The 20774-nt window shown below is 39.6% G+C and overlaps 1 protein-coding gene across 4 annotated transcripts in view; it reads right to left on the bottom strand.

The window, feature by feature from the left end:
• The window catches only part of ZNF318 (zinc finger protein 318), a 51214-nt gene that overhangs the window by 8297 nt on the left and 22143 nt on the right, over positions 1–20774 (bottom strand). For 2 of the 4 annotated variants that reach the window (XR_005987801.1, XR_005987800.1), the window contains exon 7: positions 7967–8118. Coding sequence is in view for 2 of the 4 variants with exons in the window: in XM_041755106.1 (XP_041611040.1) it covers positions 13419–16751; positions 17045–17163; positions 18134–18233; positions 18691–18894 (3756 nt within the window). In the remaining 2 variants the exon portion in view is untranslated. Of the gene's footprint in view, positions 1–7966; positions 8119–12310; positions 16752–17044; positions 17164–18133; positions 18234–18690; positions 18895–20774 lie in introns of those variants that run through there. The other 2 variants (XM_041755106.1, XM_041755115.1) reach the window with 2 other exon arrangements.

Below are 20774 nucleotides of genomic sequence, written 5' to 3'. Positions count from 1 at the left end.
TGGGACATCAGTCCACATTCCTGGTGTGGCTTGCTAGTACCAGGGGAGGATAGATGCACCCTTATTATCAAAAGACTGGCTGTCACTCTGCCCTGTCTGGTGGTTCCCTGAGGGACCCATGCTGAATCTGACCTTTGTTTTGCCCCCTCAGCTTAGAGCAACTTTCCAAGCAGCATCTGTTCAAAGTATTTAAAAACTTAGACTACTGGTGGCTGCCTAGGGCAAGAGACAGAGAATGGAACAAGCAGCAGATGGATCTAAAAGCCTGACAAGTAGGAGACTGAGAAGGAAGCTTACATGGGGAAATAAGGACTCTGAAGAGTTACTGAGTGATTGGGGAAATACAGCATATAGAGTACATGCCCAGGGATAGATGTATGTTCAGAGAAGACCTGAGAGGACCCTAGGCTTGCAGCTTTGGCTGATTTTCAGACTCCATGCAATCCAGAGGTGAAGACTAAGGCAGAGTTTCAGGCAAATTGGTTTAGCACTGAAGTAGTACACCAGCTCAGAGCCAAGCTACAAAAATGTGGAGAGGTGGTGGTGGTGTTTTTACTCTAGTCATTTAAGGAAATCTCTGTCAGGTCACTGACTGATTGCTGAGATAATGGAACAGAGTTTCGGTAATTACACAGAACAAGAAATGCAGTCTTAGCAAAAACAGTTTGGAAAAGTCAATAAACAAATGGATGACAACAGCCTTCAATAATCAAGAACAGCAAACCCTGGGAGGGGGATCTGATTCCCAGATTGACACACTGTAATATTCAAAATGTTGTTTTATTTTTTGAATTTTTTATTTTTTAAAGATTTTATTTATTTATTCCTGAGAGACATGAAGAAAGAGAGAAGCAGAGACACAGGCAGAGGGAGAAGCAGACTCCATGCAGGGAGCCCGATGTGGGACCTTGATCCTGGTACTCCAGGATCATGCCCCGGGTGGAAGGCAGGCACTAAACCACTGAGCCACCCAGGAAACCCCCAAAAATGTTCAGTTTTTTTTTTAATGTTCAGTTTTAAACAAAAAAAAATCACAAGGGATTATTTTTTTAAAATTTTTATTTATTTATGATAGCCACAGAGAGAAAGAGAGAGAGAGAGAGGCAGAGACACAGGCAGAGGGAGAAGCAGGCTCCACGCACCATGAGCCCGATGTGGGATTCGATCCTGGGTCTCCAGGATCGTGTCCTAGGCCAAAGGCAGGCGCCAAACCACTGCGCCACCCAGGGATCCCAATCACAAGGGATTAAAAGAATAAAGTATGGTTCATTCACAGAAAAGAAAGAGAAGCCTACAGAAACCATCACCAAGGAAGCCCAAACATTGGACTTAATAGGCAAATATTTGGCTCATGAATAAATAAATAAAATCTTAAAAAAAAAAGTGGAAATTAAGACCTTAGTTCTAGAGAAACAAAAGCTGAGGGAGTTCATCACTAGTAGACCTGTCCTACATGAAATGCTAAAGGGAGTCCTTTAGGCTGAAATGAAAAGACACTCGACAATAACTCAAAACCATATAAAGAAAGAAATCCAGTAAAAGTAACCATGTTCGTAAATATAAAGCCAGTATTCTTGTATATTTGATTTGTAACTCTCCATTAGTTTCCCATATGATTTAAAGGGCAAATGCACAAAATAATTATAAATCAGCACACAACGTAAAAAAAGGAATTTGTGATAAAACAACATAAGGATGGAGATGAACTGAACTGAAAGGAGAGATAGTTCTACAATAATGTTGGAGATTCCAATACTTCACTTCAATAAAGAATAGAACATCTAGGGGATCCCTGGGTGGCGCAGCGGTTTAGCGCTTGCCTTTGGCTCAGGGCGCGATCCTGGGGACCCGGGATCGAATCCCACGTCAGGCTCCCGGTGCATGGAGCCTGCTTCTCCCTCTGCCTGTGTCTCTGCCTCTCTCTCTCTGTGACTCTCGTAAATAAATAAAAATAAAAAATAAAAAATAAAATAAATTAAAAAAAAAAAGAATAGAACATCTAGACAGAAGTTCAATAAGGAAATAGAGGATTTGAACAACATTGAACTAAGTAGACCTAACAGACATATATAAAATACTTCAACCAAAAACAGAATACAGGGGCACCTGGATGGCTCAGTGGTTGGGTACCTGCCTTTGGCTCAGGTCATGATCCCGGGGTCCTGGGATCGAGTCCTGCATCAGGCTCCTCACATGGAGCCTGCTTCTCTCTCTGCCTATGTCTTTGCCTCTCTCTGTGTCTCTCATGAATAAATACATAAAATCTCAAAAACAAAAACAGAATACACATTCTTCTCAGGTGCACATAAAACAGTCTCCAGAATAGATCATATGTTAGTCCACAAAACAATATATTTTAAAAGACTGAAATCATACAAAATATCTTCTCCAATATAAAAAGCTAAAAATTAGTAACAGAAAACTGGAAGATTCACAAAACATACTCTTAAGTAACTAATGGGTCAAAGAAGAACTCACAAGAAAATGATAAAACACTTTGAGATGAATGAAAATTAAAAAAATATCAAAACACATGGGATGCAGTGAAAACAGTGCCAAGAGGGAAATTTAACTATGAACATTTTAAAAAAGAAGATCTCAAATCAGTAACTTAACTTTATACCCTAAGGAACTAGAAAAAAAAAAAAAAGAGCCAACCAAACTAAAAGACAGTAGGAAGAAAGAAATAAAGGTTACAGCAGAGATAAATGAAACAGGGAACAGAAGAACAACAGAGAGAATCAATGCAACCAAGAGTTGGTACTTTGAAAACACTGACGAAACTGGCAAAACTTTAGCTAAATTTACTTAGGAAAAAAAAAAGATGCAAATAACTAAAATCAGAAATGAAAGTGGGGCTTTCCAGAAATAAGAAAGCATTATAATAAGATAATACTGCGAACAACTGTATAATTAAGTAGGAACCAGACAAGGACGTCACTTTTATCACTGCTTTTTAAACATTGTACTGGAAGTTCTATCTAGAGCAATAAGGCAAGAAAAATAAATAAAAGGTAACCAAATTGGAAAGGAAGAAATAAAAATATATTCTCAAATGACATGATCCTATACACATGTATATTATTTATATTATATTATATATTATATTATATTATGTTATGTTATATTATATTATATTATATTATATTATATTATATTATATTATATTATATTATATATTATGAATCCACAACTACAAAACTAGAAGAAATTAAGTTCAGCAAAGTTTCAGGGGATAAGATCAACACATTAAGGTAAACTGTGTTTCTATACATCTGAATAAATAATCCAAAAGGAAATTATGAGACAATTCCATTCAGTATAGCATACAAAAGAGTAAAATATATAGGAACAAATTTAGCCAAGGATGTAAAAGACATACATAAGAAGTACAAAATACTGCTGAAAGATATTAAAGAAGACTTAACAAACAAAAAGGCATCCCATCTATGTTCAGGGATTGGAAGATCTAATACTGTCAAAATGGTAATGCTAGGGGCGCCTGAGTAGCTCAATCAGTTAAGCATATGTCTTTGACTCAGCTCATGATCCCAGAGTCCTGGGATAGAACCCTACATTGGGCTCCCTGCTTAGCAGGTAGTCTGCTTCTTCCTCTTCCTCTCTCCCTATTCATGCTCTCTCTCTTCCTCAAATAAATAAAAAATATATTTTTAAATGGTAATGCTATCCAAAGTGATCTACAGATATTAAACAATCCCTATCAAAATTCCAATGACCCTTTTTGCAAAAATGAAAAGCCATTCTTCAAATTCATATGAAACTACAAGGGGGACCAAACAGCAAAATGATTTTGAGAGAACAAAGTTGAATATCTCATACTTCTTAATTTCAAAACTTACTACAAAAAACTACAGTGTTCGGGGCAGCCCCGGTGGCGCAGCGGTTTGGCGCCGCCTGCAGCCCGGGGTGTGATCCTGGAGACTCGGGATCCAGTCCCACGTCAGGCTCCCTGCATGGAGCCTGCTTCTCTCTCTGCCTGTGTCTCTGCCTCTCTCTCTCTCTGTGTCTCTCATGAATAAATAAATAAAATCTTTTTTTTTTTAATAAATAAATAAAATCTTAAAAAAAAAAAACTACAGTGTTCAAAATAGAGTAGTACTGGCAATAGGATGGGTTATAAACCAATGGAATAGAATTGAGAGTCCACAAATAAATCTATACATATACAGCCAATCAATTTCTAACTAAGATGCCAAGACTATTCAATGTTGAAAAAACAGTCTCTTTTTAACAAATGGTGCTGACACAACTGTATATCCACATACAAAAGATGCAGTTGGACCCCTACCTCACACTATATACAAAAATTAACTCAAAATAGATCAACAACCTAAACATCAGAGCTAAAACTAAAAAATTATTAGAAGAAAACACAGGGCTAAGTCTTCATAGTCTTGTATTTGGCAGTGGATTCTTAAATATTATGCCAAAACCACAAGTAGTAAAAGAAAAAATGGATACATTGCATTCAATCAAAAAATTTTATACATCAAGAGATATTATGAAGAAAGTGAAAGGACAACATGAGGCATGAGAGAAAATACCTGCAAATCATAAATCTGATAAAGGTCTAGTATCCAGAATATATAAGAATCCTTACAGGGAACCCTGGGTGGCGCAGCGGTTTAGCGCCTGCCTTTGGCCCAGGGCGCGATCCTGGAGACCCGGGATCGAATCCCACGTCGGGCTCCCGGTGCATGGGGCCTGCTTCTCCCTCTGCCTATGTCTCTGCCTCTCTCTCTCTCTCTGTGTGTGTGACTATCATAAATAAATAAAAATATTTAAAAAAAAAAAAAAAAAAAAAAAAAAAAGAATCCTTACAATTTTAGAAGAGACAATCCAGTTAAAAAATGGGCAAATGACTTGAATAGAGATTTCTGTAAAGAAGATACATAAATGACCAAAAAGCACATGAAAAGATGCTCAAGGGATCCCTGGGTGGCGCAGTGGTTTGGCGCTTGCCTTTGGCCCAGGGCGCGATCCTGGAGACCCGGGATCGAGTCCCACATCGGGCTCCCGGTGCATGGAGCCTGCTTCTCCCTCTGCCTGTGTCTCTGCCTCCCTCTCTCTCTCTCTGTGACTATCATAAATAAATAAAAAAATAAAAAATAAAAAATAAAAAAAAAAAGAAAAGATGCTCAATATCATTAGTTATCAAGGAAAGGTAAATCAAAAGCACAATGAAACACTAGGATGGCTATATTAAAAAAATAAATTAACAAGTGTTATGAATATGGAGAAATTGGAACCATTATACATCGCTGAAAGGGATGTAAAATGATTCAGGTGCTGTGGAAAAGTATGGCAGTTCCTCAAAAAGTTAAACAAAATAATCATATGACTCAGCAATTCCATTTTTAGTCATATATTTTAAAGAAGTGAAAACAGGTATTTGAACACATACTTATTCATGAATGTTCACAGCAGTACTATTCACAGTAGCTAAAAGGTGGAAATAACCCAAATGTCTATCAACAAATGAATGGATAAACAAATTGTGTTATACATATACAATGGAATATTATTCAGCCATAAAAAGTAATGAACTACTGATGCATGCTATAACATGGATTAGCCTCAAAAACATTATGCTAAGTGAAACAAGCCAGACAGAAAAGGTCACATATCCTATGACTCCATTTATGTGAAATTAACCAGAATATGTAAATCCACAGAAACAGAAAGCAAATTGGTAACTGCCAGGGGTACAGAGAGATAGGAATGAGAACTAACTGCTTAATAGACACAAGGTTTTATTTTGGGGTAATGAAAAGATTTTGGAACCAGACAGAGATGATGGTTACACAACATTGCAAATGTACTAAATGTCACTTGTTCATTTTTTTTTTTTAAGATTTTATTTACCTATTTATGAGAGACACAGGGAGAGGCAGAGACACAGGCAGAGGGAGAAGCAGACTCCCCATAGGGATCCCAATGCAGGACTTGATCCCTGAACTGGGATCACGCCCTGCGCCAAAGGCAGACGCCCAACTGCTGAGCCACCCAGGCGTCCCTCGCTTGTTCATTTTAAAGTGGTTGTTATGTGAATTTTATTTCCATTAAAAAATAAAAAATAAAAACACAATACCTGAGATACAGTCAGAAAAATGGTTATATTTTGGGAAAGTAGTGACTGGAAGAGGACCTGAGAGGAGCTTCAGGGGTGTTGGTCATATTTAATATTTTTTATTTGGGTATTGGTTACCTAGCTGTGGTCACTCCATTAAAATTTGGGGGCTTAACACTTGTGATGTGTGTACTTTAGTTTTTTATATGCACCTTATACTTTAACATAAAACTTTATTTTTAAAGAGTTACCTTGTGACTCAAGATATACCAAAAAGAACTGAAAAACTTACGTTCACATAAACACTTGTATACAAATGTTCACGGCAGCGCTATTCATAATAGCCGAAAACTGGAAATAACTCAAAATCCCATCAATGGGATTTGTTTAACATATTTTCAAGGTTCATTCATCATGTTGCACTGTGTGTCAATACTTCACTGTATTTTGTGGTTGAATAATCTACTGCATGAATATACTACATTTTGTGTATCTACTAGTTGATGAGATTTTAAAAAAATATTTATTTATTCATGAGAGACAGAGGCAGAGACACAGGCAGAGGGAGAAGCAGGCTCCGTCCAGGTAGCCTGACGTGGGACTCAATCCAGGGACTCCAGGATTGCGCCCTGGGCCGAAATCAGGCACTAACCCGCTGAGCCACCCAGGGATCCCCCAGATGAGCACATTTTGGAGATGTACCTCAGATACCACTGGAGAATGGAGGTAGGTGAGTCATAGTTAGGAATGAAACTGTGACCAATAGCCCTGCCTGAGCAGAGGAATGTGGCAGCTGATGAGAAACAGATCTTGGGCTGGAGCAAGGGAGAGAAAGTTAAAAGTGGTAGAGACAAAGTGTTGGCAGCTCTGGCACCAGAATGCTTTCCATTGCTTCATCTACAGGGTCATGCCTTAGGAATGAGTAGTCTCTAACTGATTTAAGCTCAATAGCCAAAGGTCCTGAGATACTTCTTACCCCTTACTCTTTACTCTTTTGATGGCTTTGGTTGGATATTATGCAGTTCTTGGTACTTGTAATGTTAGGAGTATTCCCAAAGCCTACCCAAACCATATATTTATTTGGGTAGACCTCTGGGACTCTAAAAATGCCTGGATTTACAAATCAGGAACAAAAGTAGGCTAACAGTTTTAAGGGTAAATCTGGATCAAGAGCAGCTCAGATTTAAATGGATCTCAGAGTTTCAAGGACTTAAAGGTCAGCTAAATTTTATTTTGGTTCTCATCCTCCACAGTCCCAAGTGCAAAAAGGAGTAAATGAAGCACCTACTAGCATTTTAGATAGACAGTAAAGGGTTTCCTTGGTAGTCAGAAATGGTTCCTGCCTAATTCTGTGTGCCAGATGTTTCAATGTGTGTACAGGAGAGATAGTAAGACTTAGTGGAAACTGATAGACAGCAGTCCTGAAGTCTGAAATCCCAGGATTTTTCAACCACATTTGTGATTGTCTTCCCTTCCCTTCACCTCTTTTGCCTACTCACTCTGCTCCTCTAAGGACATATCCAATTTTTACCTTCATTCTTAAATGGACCAATAATGAAACTGAGATAGAAGATGTTCTACTTGCTGGGAACATGGGGGCCCAGGGTCAAAGATGAGAATACCTGAAAGGCACAGCTTTAACATAAATATAATGGCACAAAATGAGAGATGGATGTTAGGAGATAAATTGAGATGAGGAGAGACAAGTTTAAAATATACATCTCTATGCCTATCTTAATTTTGTTCCTCTTCTACTGCTACAAAGATACAGACATAAATACACAACATATTTGCTCACCCAACTTGCCATTTCCTGGTGGTTAAAAACACAGGGACTTTTCCACAACCCATCCCTGATCCAGCAGCCATACCTACCTTCGGGAAATCAGACGCTAGAAGTGACTGCCTACTGACCTCCAAGGTGCTCATCATTTCTTTGGTCTCTGTGGCTTCTATCCCTGCCTCCCTGAGGCAGAGATGTCTTTTGTAGTCCTTCCTTCTGGAATTTCGGACTTTGGCAACTGCTCCTGAAAAGAAAGGAAGAGAGGTAGGCAAGAATCAGTAAATGTCTTCATAGGCATCCTTGTGTAGGTAGGCTATAGGAGAGCTGGGGAGTTATCAGGGATGGAGCATCAGAGAAATGAAAGAAAAGGATACCTCCAAATGGTTGATTTTACCTCTTTGCAATCTTTCTCTGTACCCTCGTATCATGTAACTCTGCCTCTGTTTTCACCCTACTTATTTACTTCCCTTAAACATGCTCATTTCCATTGCTTTCTACAAAATACCTTTCTCTCCTGATCCTCCACAAGTGGAAATAACAAAAGCCTGTAAAGCCTTTATTCTATACATCTAGATACAAATTACCTTCTATTCTCTTGCATGCAACAAAGACTTTGTGATATCTTTTGTGTACCTGCATTAAAGTAAGCTCTGTGAAGATAGGCAGCTTGATTTATAGAATTTCATGTCCAAATGCTTGTACACGTGGAAGTGCATAACCAGCTAAAGAGATAGCGGCAAGAGAAAGGGAAGAGGAAGAGAGAAAAAAAACCCAAAAGAATAAAATTCTTCAAGAATGGAGATTTAAGAATGAATATTGCCCAGCATTGATGGGAGTAGAGAAATTTAGTCTTGAGGAAATAGAAGGAGGATCTATTTGTAATGACAGAAAATTGATGAGAGGAATGAAGACAGGGATGCACTGAGTGGGAGACACACTTAAAAAAAAAAACCACTATTTTTTAATATGTAAAAGTATGCAAAAGGAAAAAAAAACCCTGGTCTATAATTCCACAACATGATAATCGTTACTGACATAAAATTACATATTTTACCAGTGTGTACATATTTTATATGTGCATGAAATATTTATATTTTATATAAAATACATTTTATTGTCAGGATGTTGAAACAAAAAATACAGAATAAAAAGTGAAAGCATTCCTCTTCCTTCCATCAACAGAAACTGTTTTGCTTTTTGTTTCCTTTCAGAAATCAAACTGGCAACTTGACTTAGGTTTCTGATGAGGTGACAAGAGGATGTTGGGCCAGATCAGAGATTTGGGGTTTGACTGATTTCAACATGCCTATGAAATCTGGCTCGAAGGGAAAAGGTAACCATCTGAATATCAAAGTTCCCAAAGCTTTTGATTGCTAACTCTAAGGTCAGTTTATCCCCATTCCCAACCTGTTTTTCTTTCAGGAGCTTCAGGGGCAATGTGTCCCCTTCCTGGCCTGACACTATTATTCCAGAATGCTGTTGAACTGAAGAGGTTACTGGCAGCCTCGGTATGCATTCATTGCCATAGACAGTGCTTTGTATACAAAGATCCAGGACATAAGCAGGGATAGTTGGTTTCTGGAGTGCTAAGTACCCAACAAATACGGTCAGCAATTTGTAGCTTTTACTCACTTATAAATCGTTGAGTATCCACAATCAGTTAAAAAAAAAAAAAGCTACTATTACCACGTTGATTCTTTTAACAAATTTTTATTGAGCAAATTATGCGTGTCTGGCATCTGTGCGCTGGGGATACAATGATAAAAAACCATAAGCAAAGACAGCCTTCCTGCTTTGGAGAGTTTATGATCTAGTTGTGTGGAGAGGAATAGATTGATCAAATAAACATATAAATGTAGAACCATACTGTGCAGTGAAAACATACATGGTCCTTTGAAAGTGTAAGGGTTGAGGGCAAATGAGCATGGCAATTTTTTTTTAATGGTAGAGGTTCATTATCAGTTCAACTGCTTGGCTTCCCAATGAATACTGTTAGCATATACATAATTTTTCTGGTTAAAAATGACATATTATTATAAAATAAAACTCTAAAGAAATGTGTTCACAATTACAAACTATTTTCATTGGTCCATGTTCTCACAAAATTGTTAATAAATGTAGACCTTGCTTAGGTTCTCTCTTATCCCAGGCTTGGTAGGTATGTTTTGTTAATGTGAGAACCAAGGTTTAGGAATATATTTTTTTAAGTAAGCTCTAGGCCCATCATGGAGCTTGAACTCATGACCTCGATATCAAGAGTCACATGCTCTACCAACTGAGCCAGCCAGGTGTCCCAGGAATATATTTTTCAAAACCATCTCACTTTCTTTATAGGCAGTCTCCTCTCTGAACCTGCCTCCACTTTTTTCTTTTCTAAATATACACTTAATGTCCCTGTTGGATGCCTGTATCTGTAGGTCCAACCCTTCCTGCAACCCCCACCCAACACCTTACCATTCTTCTTCAGTCCCTGAACCTGGCAGCCTGAAAAACGAATATATATCCTGACATGCTTTGATACCAAAGCATTAGCTAACTTTTTGACTTTTTAAATTTTTTTTTAGAGAGATGGAGCTGTATTAGGTACAATGGGAATACTTACGAGAAAGGTTAAGAGTCTTATATGCCCTGAAGCTCGCTGTGAATAGGAGAAAGATGGCTTAGGAAGCAAGAGGTCTCCATTCACAAAGCCAATGGGAATTTTGGGGGGTTATTTACACAACTTAGGTAAAATTAGATGTTTGCCCAAATTTAAACCTAACTACGGATAATGCATTCTCATAGTTAAGGGAGTCCAATAAAAACTTTTCGGATGTTTGCAGAATTTTAAAGTAGTTATATATGATATCATAAGTGACCTGTAAAGATTAGAGCCCCCTCCTTGCATGTGCCTTTGTATCCAAAGGTGAACATTTATTCAGTGCTGTGAGAGTATTTAATAAAAAGAAATAGGGCCTATCTTTAGGCGCTGGCAACTGGGTTAGAGTTCTGCCTTTCCTTTCACAGGGCTTCTCTGGATAGGCTCCAGAGCTAGATCCCACTGATCAAAAAGGGATCACACTTCCTGCCCAGACTAAAGGCTCTCCCTCTGCTAGTTCAAGGCAGATATGAAGAATGCCATTGCTTCTTACAAGTAGGCATTATTTTAGAAAAAGCCTGAAGTTTTCAAGAAATAGAAGAGAAATAGCTCAAAGCACTCCAGCCCCGACTACTTGAATTATTTCTGTACTTCCTAGATTTTGTCTCTCTTCCTTTCCCTACCCTTCCCAAGAGTCCCCCTCCTAACCTAAAGAAAGATTCTGACTCCCTCGGTGAAGGAGTAAAGGTATGAGTGAGATCTGGATAAGATTAACCCCTCCCTACTCTAAACCCATTCATATCTCCCCAGAGGGAGGTGAATTTACTAAGTGAATAGGCCTGAAAATATTAACTGGCATTTTAAACTTGTAGGTTCTCTGAATCCCTGCAGATAGGCTGCTAGAATAGGGAAAGAGTGGTTCTCTGGAAAAACAAATATATTTCTGATGCTCACCTGGGTTTATGTTCATCTAAAGGACACCTTCTGAGCCAGTCTATGGTTTCCAGGCCAGAAAAGTGCATTAAACTCAGGCTTCAGCCTAAAAAGCAGACCTAGGAGGACTACTCTGGATGGCATGACCCTGGACACATCTGGGGCTAAGGTGGAGATAATGATTATTATCTTAAAGAAGGAAAAAAAATATCCGTGGCACAGTGAAGTAAACTTGTCCAAAATCACAGCAAGGCAAATGGCTGAGGAACACTCACGGACCTAACTCCCAAATATATATTCTTTCCACAACACAATGAAAAACAGGTCAGGACATCTTCTAAATAGACATTACCAAGGCTCTAGAAAAACTAAATAGCCTCCCCAAATTCAACATAGGATTCTGCAGCTCTGCACACAAATTAACCGTGAAAAAAGAATTCTTAGGAAAATAGATCAGCTTTGCATTGTTTTTGAGTGGGTAGAAGACAAGACTCTGACGCCTCTGTTCAGCCAGGTTACAAATTTCTAACAAGGATGTCAAAAGGAAACTGGAACAGAGATTAGGGAATCTGAGGACTAAGCTCTTTGATCCCTAAGAGTGCCCTCAGCAAGAATATGAATGTTCTAGGGGGAGCTCAGCTTCCAGAGTAACATAGGGAGAGCCAACATAAGGATATATGAAAAGCTTCCCAATAGGAAGATGCCAAAACCAGACCACTGTCACCTACTCAGTACCCAACCAGGCAGCACTGAGGCATAGACTACATAACTTCAGAATCTGACATGAAAGAAGTAGCCCTAACAAGTGGGGAGAAAACAACTAGGAGGGAGGAGACAGACAACAGGACAGCAGGAGTTCATATTTCTAGTTTTCCTGTGGAGTTCAAATGTGTGTGGTTTCAAAACAAAAATCCAGAAAGAAACATGAGGTTAATGCATTTATTCCAATTAATTAACACATTAAAAATAAAATTAAACTTGTCCAAGCCAACTCAAAAATTCTTTAATCTTTTAAACAAAATGTACAACCCAAAACATCACACTATGGTGGAGATAATAACTTGGGAAAGGGAGAGGTAGAGGAAGGAATACATATGGATTGTGGAACAGAGAATGAGTCCAATCCCAAAACAAGTTTCAGCTCTTCTATCTCTTCAGAACAGAAATGGCTGCTAAACAATATAACATAAAGTATTACTGGATCACAATACAATGAACAAAGGCCATTTCAAAAATAAAAGTGACCCAAAAAGCATATCTGCTCCTAGCATTCAGCCATGAATTAGCCTTACCGATTTGTCGTCTTCCAAAAGTGAAACCTGCTAGATTTTCTTCCACGTTTATTGAGGCCATTTCCAAACGGGTTTGTGAGTTAGCAGGACCCATCTCAAGCAAAGGCAACAGAATAAAGGAAGTATGGGATTGACATGGCACAAGGAAGTAAACAGTAAACAAAAGAGCTACTCACGCTGCATTTCAAACAATGTTAAGGCAGGCCCATCCAAATGGAAGCCTAAGAGATGAACAATCCTTCCTTCATTAGTAGTTTTCCATTTCAGCAGGCTTTCTGGTGTTTCTCCTAGAGATCCATCAGCTGCCCAGGAAATTGGGTAGGAATACAACACAGCAATTGGAGAAGTCAGCTTTGTCTCCCTCCTCCCCCACATTCCAGAAATGGCAGAGTCAAAGCCAAAATACAATCAAAGCACACTATGTGGTGAGCCAGACAGATATTTGATTTTAATGACAAAGAGAAAGTAAATTGGAAAAAAAAATTAACAGAAAATACTTTTTTTTTTTTTTTACAGATATGTATAGAAGTTATGATTGATTTGTCTGGTATCTTACGGAAAAAGAGGGAAAAAAGGAAAAGAGGTAAATTTTTTGGCTTCCACGAACATTTACTGTAAGATGCTGACGACATCGCTTAGTGTAGGTTCCAGATGAGATAGCCAACTAGTCCTGGATCATCTGGGCACCTGATTTCTAGAAGCCAATCTGATTCATCCATAAGTAGCTCTGGATGTGTATTCTTAGTCATGAATACATGATGCTGTGTGGTCCTGGGTGGCAGCAACTGGTGCTTCTTGTACAGGTATTTCCTGAGGGACCATATTGCCTCCAACTACTTGCTCCCTTGTAGGGGACCCTGAGGCCAGAGATTTTACCAAATTCAAAGGGTGGTCACTATCCTTGTCTACTTGAGGAATTGCTACCTGTGTAATGGATACTTTCGGTATTTCTAGCTGTAGTGGTCCCATCTCCAGGGAACTACACCCAGGAGGGTCACCTTGCTCAGAGAGAGGAGAACATAACTTCTCTTTTTGAACTCCAGATGTCCGAGTAACAAATTCAACAAGGTCTGGAAGGCAAGGAGATGGCCCGAGGCCAGCAGGGTTAATTGTTTCCGATTCCAATCTGAGTGAATCTTGTTTCTCTAATTGAGAAGTTTCTTCTACTTCCTCAGGCATCATTCCTCCTGCTAATAGGTCAAGTGCTTGGTGTGTTCCCTCTAGGCTCCCCAAACCAAGGTCAACATTTTCTATAGGAAGTCTACTTTTCAAAATGTTAGGAGTGATCCTTCCACTTCTGGGATTAGATGAGTTTTGTTCACCCTCTGCTTCAAAGTTAAGCACCAGGGTTTTGGGAGAATCTAATGGAAACTCAGAAAAGGATGGGATTGATTCCAAGTCAGTGAGAGTGGAGGGATTACATCCTACAGGTGACATAGAATTTTCTTCACATACGTTCTGAGACAGGGCAGTTGGAGATCTATGTGCTTGGTCTACTCGAGTGTTGCAGAAATCAACACTCATATCCCCCAGGTTCCCGAGGGCAGCAAGCTCTTCTACTTTTAAGTCTGTAACTTCAAAGTCTTCCAAGGCCTTGCTTTCTATTGTCACAGTTAATTCTGGATGGACATCTTGTAGCTCTAAGGCTTCTGCTTCTGGTTTCTCTGGGCTCTCCCAGGTCTCTGACTTCTTCTTATTCTCATCCCAAACAGCCAGTTCATAAATCATTTTACCCTGAACGTCTTTTGATCTTTCTCTCTTGAGTTTGAGGCTTCTGTAACTAGTTCTAGAAGCTGATTCTGGAGCTGAATTTTCTAGCCACTCTTCATTACCAGTTGAGACTCCTTGCTCCTCTGCACTATCTGTTAAACATGTATCTGATCTGGCTGGGGACTGGAGAAGCAATTCTGGGGCAGAAATTTTCACAGGTACATCTTGTGCATTCTGGAGTAAAGATCTAGCTTCTGAAGGAAATGAGTCTATTTTTGCCTTTGTGGAAGAGAGAGCCTGTGCACTCAAGTCAATCACTACTTTACTTTGAGTTTCACTTCCTGTCATCAATTTCTTGGACTGTTCAGCCTTTTTGTCAGTCATCTGCAACTTGGGCTGTTCTATTTCTTCCTCCCATGCACATCTGTTCCCACTGTTCAATTTAGAATCCTCTATGCTATTGGGCTCAACACTGATACCTGTTCTCTCTCCTACAATCCCCTCAGAAAGCTTTGGTCTCTTTTCTTTTAGTTCAATATTTGCCTCTGCCATACTTTCCCCACAATCCTTTGATTTGTGGAGTTCTTGGTTTTCCTCATCCTGATTACCAGCTTCCATAAGGTGGGCTTCTACCAAATTCTGAGATTCCATGATATGACCATGTATATCTGACAGCAGAGGGTCTGGATCTACACCTGGTGGCCCTGGCTCTCCCAGGTCAAGTTCAATTTTTCCTCCTGGAGATATATCCCTATTAGCATCACTTTGTAAGGAGCTACAAGTCCACATGGCCAAAGTGTCTGTCTTTGGGGTAACAGTTTCATAAGGCCTGCTTTGGCACAACCTTGTCAGAGGCTGTAGGAAGCCATAGCTACTGCCTCTGCTTTTTGAGTCTGTGCATTCCACAACTGACCATTTCCCTAGAGACACCACAGTTTTTGCAATGGGCTTTTCAGGGTTGCTGACTAAAGGAGCAGACATCAAATTTCTATCTGGAGGCAACTCCTCTTGGGATGCACTGTTGTTCAACGTAGAAGTGGAAGAGGTGTCTGAACTTTCGACTCTAGAAAGAGTGCTATTTTCCCCATTGGCCAAAAGACCACCACTCAGCTTAGTCTCAGGGGCCCCCTTTCCACCACTACTGTAGAATATATCATATAGGTCCTTAGCATTGGCTGTAGCTAAGCATGAATTTCGCTTTTCCAATTTTTTGGCTTGTTCACTGAACACACTTGAGAGGGGAGGTGGAGGGCGCACTAACACAGAGAAAAGGGTCTGGTCCCTGTCACTCTCACTCACCCCAGGAGCCGTCTCATCCGAAGGAATGACAGCTGGTTGTGCTGAGGCCATGATGGCTACTGGCAACACAGGATTCAAAATGTTAGGACCCAGGAAGCCAGGGCTGAGAGTGGGAGATACTGCTGGGTTTGATTTGACCGGCGCTAAGACAGCATTTGCTTGAGCAGGAGATGGGGAAGCTAGATGAGGTATGACTGGGGGTGGTGGAGGGGGTGGTGGAGGGGGCGGTGGAGGAGGTGGCAGCATTTGCTCAGGTATATGGGATGGCTCATTCTTTTCAGCCAGTACCATTTTTTCCTCTGGAGACCCTTTCAGAATCACCTCTTCCCCTCCAAATGCTTTGGAAATAATGTCGGGAGGCAAGAGGAGATCAGCTGAAGACTCTTTAACCACTGGCAGAGGCTTAGCAGTAGTTCCAGAAGACTTGATGGATAGAAAGGTGTTAAGAGGAGCTGGCTTGCTCACCGTGGCTGAACCAGACTTGCGGAGTACCGTGGATGGGATAGGCAGGTTGGGTCGGATCTTTGTCTGGGTTGAAGTTGTGACAACAGGCATCCAAGGGCTCGTATGTGCAACAACTGTCTTCCCAGAGAGCTTGATTTTTATGGGCTTTGCCTTCCCAGCCTCAGCTCTGCCATCCTCTTTGTCCTTACTGTTTTCTACAACCTCTTCCTTAGAAATACTTGGGGCCATTGAACTTTTTTCCTCCTCTTTCTCTGGCTTCTTCCAGCTGAATTTCCCAAAAGAGGAAGATGGTGGTGATTCTTTCTTTACCTCTTCCTTTAACTGGAGTTTGATGCTAGCCTTCCTTTTATTTTCAATCTTTTCAGGGGAGTTCCCACCCTCGGAGAGTTGGTCCTCTAATTCCTCAGAGACTTTGTCATCCTCTTTTATTTCCTTCATGACCTTTGCCTTTTTTTCTTTCTTCTCTTCCTTTGGTTTCTCACTAAGTTTGCGCTTTAGCTCACTCTGCCGTCGCCGTTCTGTCTCTAGGACCACAGCCAAGCCAGCTTGGCGGTCCAGATTCCGCCGCTCCTCATACAATGGGTTTTCAACCACATATTTCTGGGAAGAGAAAAGATACAGGCTCAACAACTGGTCAAAATACAATAAGAAAGAAAATCTTGGCCCTGTTTACTGTTAGAATTCAATTGGTAGAAACCCCTAACGTAGAGTCATCTTCAAAGATACAGATGGTTCTACCAGGTCAGCATCTTTTAATAGTATTGAAGACACCTTCCTAGTGATTAAATGGAATTTAAAGTATGAGTGACTTTTTCTGACTCTGAAGTTGTTTGACAAAGTCAAAAGGATTACTATAGAAAGTGGAAAACTCTACAACTACTACAAAGACCAACCTTATATTTCTCATTGTGCTGGTGACCCTTCACATGTTGCTCTCCAGAGATTGGATCCCCCAAAAACTCCTCACAGAGCTGGCAGTAATATCCAGTGATGGGAATCAGAAACTCAGAACCTGAAAGCAGCAGAAGTCAAGAAAATAAGTCATTTCCACCCAGGTATAAGTAAAGGAAATCCCACTTCCCCTTTGCAATAAAAAAGTTAATGGTATATAGGACCTTACCCACACTGTCATTTAGATGAATCCAAATGGCATAGTCTTCTAATTTAAAGCTTGTACTTAGGACCTCTAGCCCTTCTCCCTCTTGGGAACACTAACTAGTTAATTCAGGAATTTCCTGTGCCAGACTCATTTCTGTTGTTGATACTCCTCAAACTCCAACTACCACTAAGCATAAGAAATTTAAAAACTATACTCCCAAATAGCTAGCTCAGTACCATTTGTATGAGGATCTATCGTTTTGGTACTAATTACTCAGAAATCTACCTTCTATAGATCTAAAGGAGCAGCATTGATGACTTACGAAGATAAAAAATTGAGAAATATAAAGACAAAGAAACTTCCTACTTCTCAACTCACCCCCAATAACAACTGTTCAAAAATGTTTTAGAGTTCTTAGTTGAAAAGGTAGTTAAATTTCTGTATCTTTTACTGTTCTTTTTTAACCTGGATTTCAAATGAATAAGATTTTGGTGCATTTAAATTTTCTTTTGTTGTTAAAGTAGGCTCCACACCCAATATGGGGCTTGAACTCATGACCCCAAGATCAAGAGTTGAATATTCTACTGGCTGGGCCAGCCAGCTGTCCCTCAGTTCTATTTTTAAAGTAGGTATGTATAAGTTTAACATCTGTCAGAATTTTGGCCATATAGGTAAAGATCATTTTTGTTTTATAGATCTCGCTTTATTTCTTCAGGATCTAATACACTATTTTTCCACATAGAGGGCATTCTTACACCTTTGTTAACAAAATGGTTATACCTCGCCCTATGCTACTTCCTAGCACCTTAGTTCAGGAGCACCTCTTCTTTGGCTAAATGTAAGGAAACTACAAAGGAGGTGGGAGATGGGGGGATGGACATACCTTTTGCAGGAACAGTTATCTTGTCAGTACGCTTTACAGCATCTTGCTTGGCCTCACTCTGGGTCTTTGAAGCCCAAGGTCTGTTGTAAGGATCCAGTGTCTATTTGCGAGAGGCAGAGGCGCTCACACAACAGCACTAAAATTCAATGACCCACTTTTTTCTTTTTTTTTCCCCCACACCAGGAGGACCAGAAGCCCCCAGCTACCCACCCCCACCCTCTCTGCCAACTGTTAAACGGAAATCACCTGTGGAAAAGGTAAACAAATGTTAGAGCAAGTACTGGCAATGGATAAAATGAAAGAAATAATCAGGTACTCAAGGAATCAAAAGAGGCAGAAGCCTCACTTACACTTGTCATGGTGTTTAGTTACAGGCAGGTCCCCTGGACTGAGCCCTGGGGATGGTGTCTCCTTTGTTGGTATCTCTTGGCTCTTCAGATTGGGGCTCCTGCCCATTGGAGAATGTTTCATTTTCCAGCTTTGTAATGCAGATAGGGGTGTAGAAGTTTGAGGAGAAGGAGGGCAAGAATGGAAATAACAGTGGGCAAGATACCTACCTGTGTGTGCTTCTTATTGTGCATATGAGTGAAGAAGTCAAACATGGTCCCACAGATGGTGTTGCAGTCTTTGCACCAGTGATTGCCAGCATCGTAATACTCATAGGCAGCAATAGGCTGATCAGACTGCTTAGCAGCTGGCTGGGGGCTCTCAGCAGGCTTGGGGCTTTTAGTATGGGAATTCTCACTGTTTACCTTTGATTCCTAGAGGGGAAAACACCTGCACTCAGAAGGAATTCTAGATCTGTCTTCTCTCAGAAAAAGCAGGTAGCTTACTGCAATAGCAGATATAGGGCCATATGACATATTTCTAGTACCTAAAGCTATAAATAATCTGGGGGAAAATCTCATGAGAAATCTGTCTACAAGGCTCAAACAGAACTAGATTCCATAGTACTACCTTATCATGGAGAATATATCGTAATGGCAATATGTTTACTTATACATCCTAAGATATTTAGGAAAATACTCAAGATAATGGAAACACTGGCTGCCTTTGGAGAGGCGAAGTACAGAACAAGGATGGAGAGGAGTCTTTTTACTATATAACCTTCGATAGATATTGAATCTGTTCCCTACTCAATAAAATACATTAGTTAAATTTAAAAATCATAATGATAACTAAAAAGAAAAAAAGCAACATGGAAGAGGTAACTAACAGGTTAAGAAAATGCAGAAAATACATAATAGTGAACCCACTTATCACAGACACACCCTGGTATGTAAAACTGGAGAGTAGGGCTGATGTTGTGCACAGATAAAGCAGACAGTCATCCACATGGGATGACTAAAAGAATCTGGATAAAATATTTCAAACTGCCTAAAATACCATCATTAGAATTTAACACCTCTGAGTTAACATGAATCCTTTTTGAAACACACAGACTCCCCAAATTGTCAATAATAAATACCTTAATATGAATTCATGTGTCAGCAAGCTAAGAACAAGGTACTCAGGAAATGAGAATTTTGATTAATGTTGGGGAAAGAGGCACAGAAAAAAATAATTTGGCAGGAGGAGGAGGAAGGGAGGGAGGGAGGGAGGGAGGAAGAAGGAGGGAGGAAGTATGAATGAGGAGAGAAGATCAAGGAACTAAGGTTGGTGAGAAGAGGAAGACAGGCTAGAGAAAGGGAAACAGATTTCAAAGATAATCTTTGAATTACTACTAGAGTCTTATTCAAAAGTCACTCAATAAATCATATCCAGCAGGTAAGGGATGGGAACGTGTATACATTGCTGGCAAATATTAAATGGCATCATCTTTCTGAAAGATAATCTAAGAATATATATTATACACTTCAAAATTCTTTTTACCCTTTGACCTAGCAATTCCACTCCTTGACATTTATCCAAAGTAAATTATTAAGTCAAATGGAAGGTGATCTGATTGGTTAAATAAATGTTGGTATTTGTGCAACAATGAAAAAATAAAGTCATTAAAAACTATACCAAAAAGGGATCCCTGGGTGGCGCAGCGGTTTAGCGCCTGCCTTTGGCCCAGGGCGCGATCCTGCAGACCCGGGATCGAGTCCCACATTGGGCTCCTGGTGCATGGAGCCTGCTTCTCCCTCTGCCTATGTCTCTGCCTCTCTCTCTCTCTCTCTCTCTCTCTGTGACTATCATAAATAAATTAAAAAAAAATTAAAAAAAAAAAAACTATACCAAAAAAAATTATACCATAGAAATCTATTTATTAATGTGGAAAAGATGTTCATGATATATTGAAAGAAGAAACTAAATACATTTGGATAATCAATAAAATATGTAAATAGACATAGACTGTCAAGTGTCATTTTATACGAATAATTTTCTATAACTACTCTATATCCCTTATCCTGTTTTCTTTTTTTAGTCACTTGTCATTACCTAACCCATACTTGTTTATTTATTATCTTCTCCTATTTCATGAAAATTAGAACCTTGCCTGTATAGTTCCCTGCTATACTTCCCCCTATCTAAAATAGTGCCTATCGCTTTCTTAGAGATTGGTAAATATTTGTTTAATGAATTAATAAACAGAAGATGAACAGTTGAAATAATATATACCAAGATATTACTGATGGTTGTCTCTAGGTAAATGAAT

Source organism: Vulpes lagopus, chromosome 1 (assembly GCF_018345385.1).
Source record: "Vulpes lagopus strain Blue_001 chromosome 1, ASM1834538v1, whole genome shotgun sequence".
NCBI lineage: Eukaryota > Metazoa > Chordata > Mammalia > Carnivora > Canidae > Vulpes > Vulpes lagopus.
Note: the sequence above shows the minus strand (reverse complement) of the source record. Positions and strands in the feature narration are given on the sequence as shown.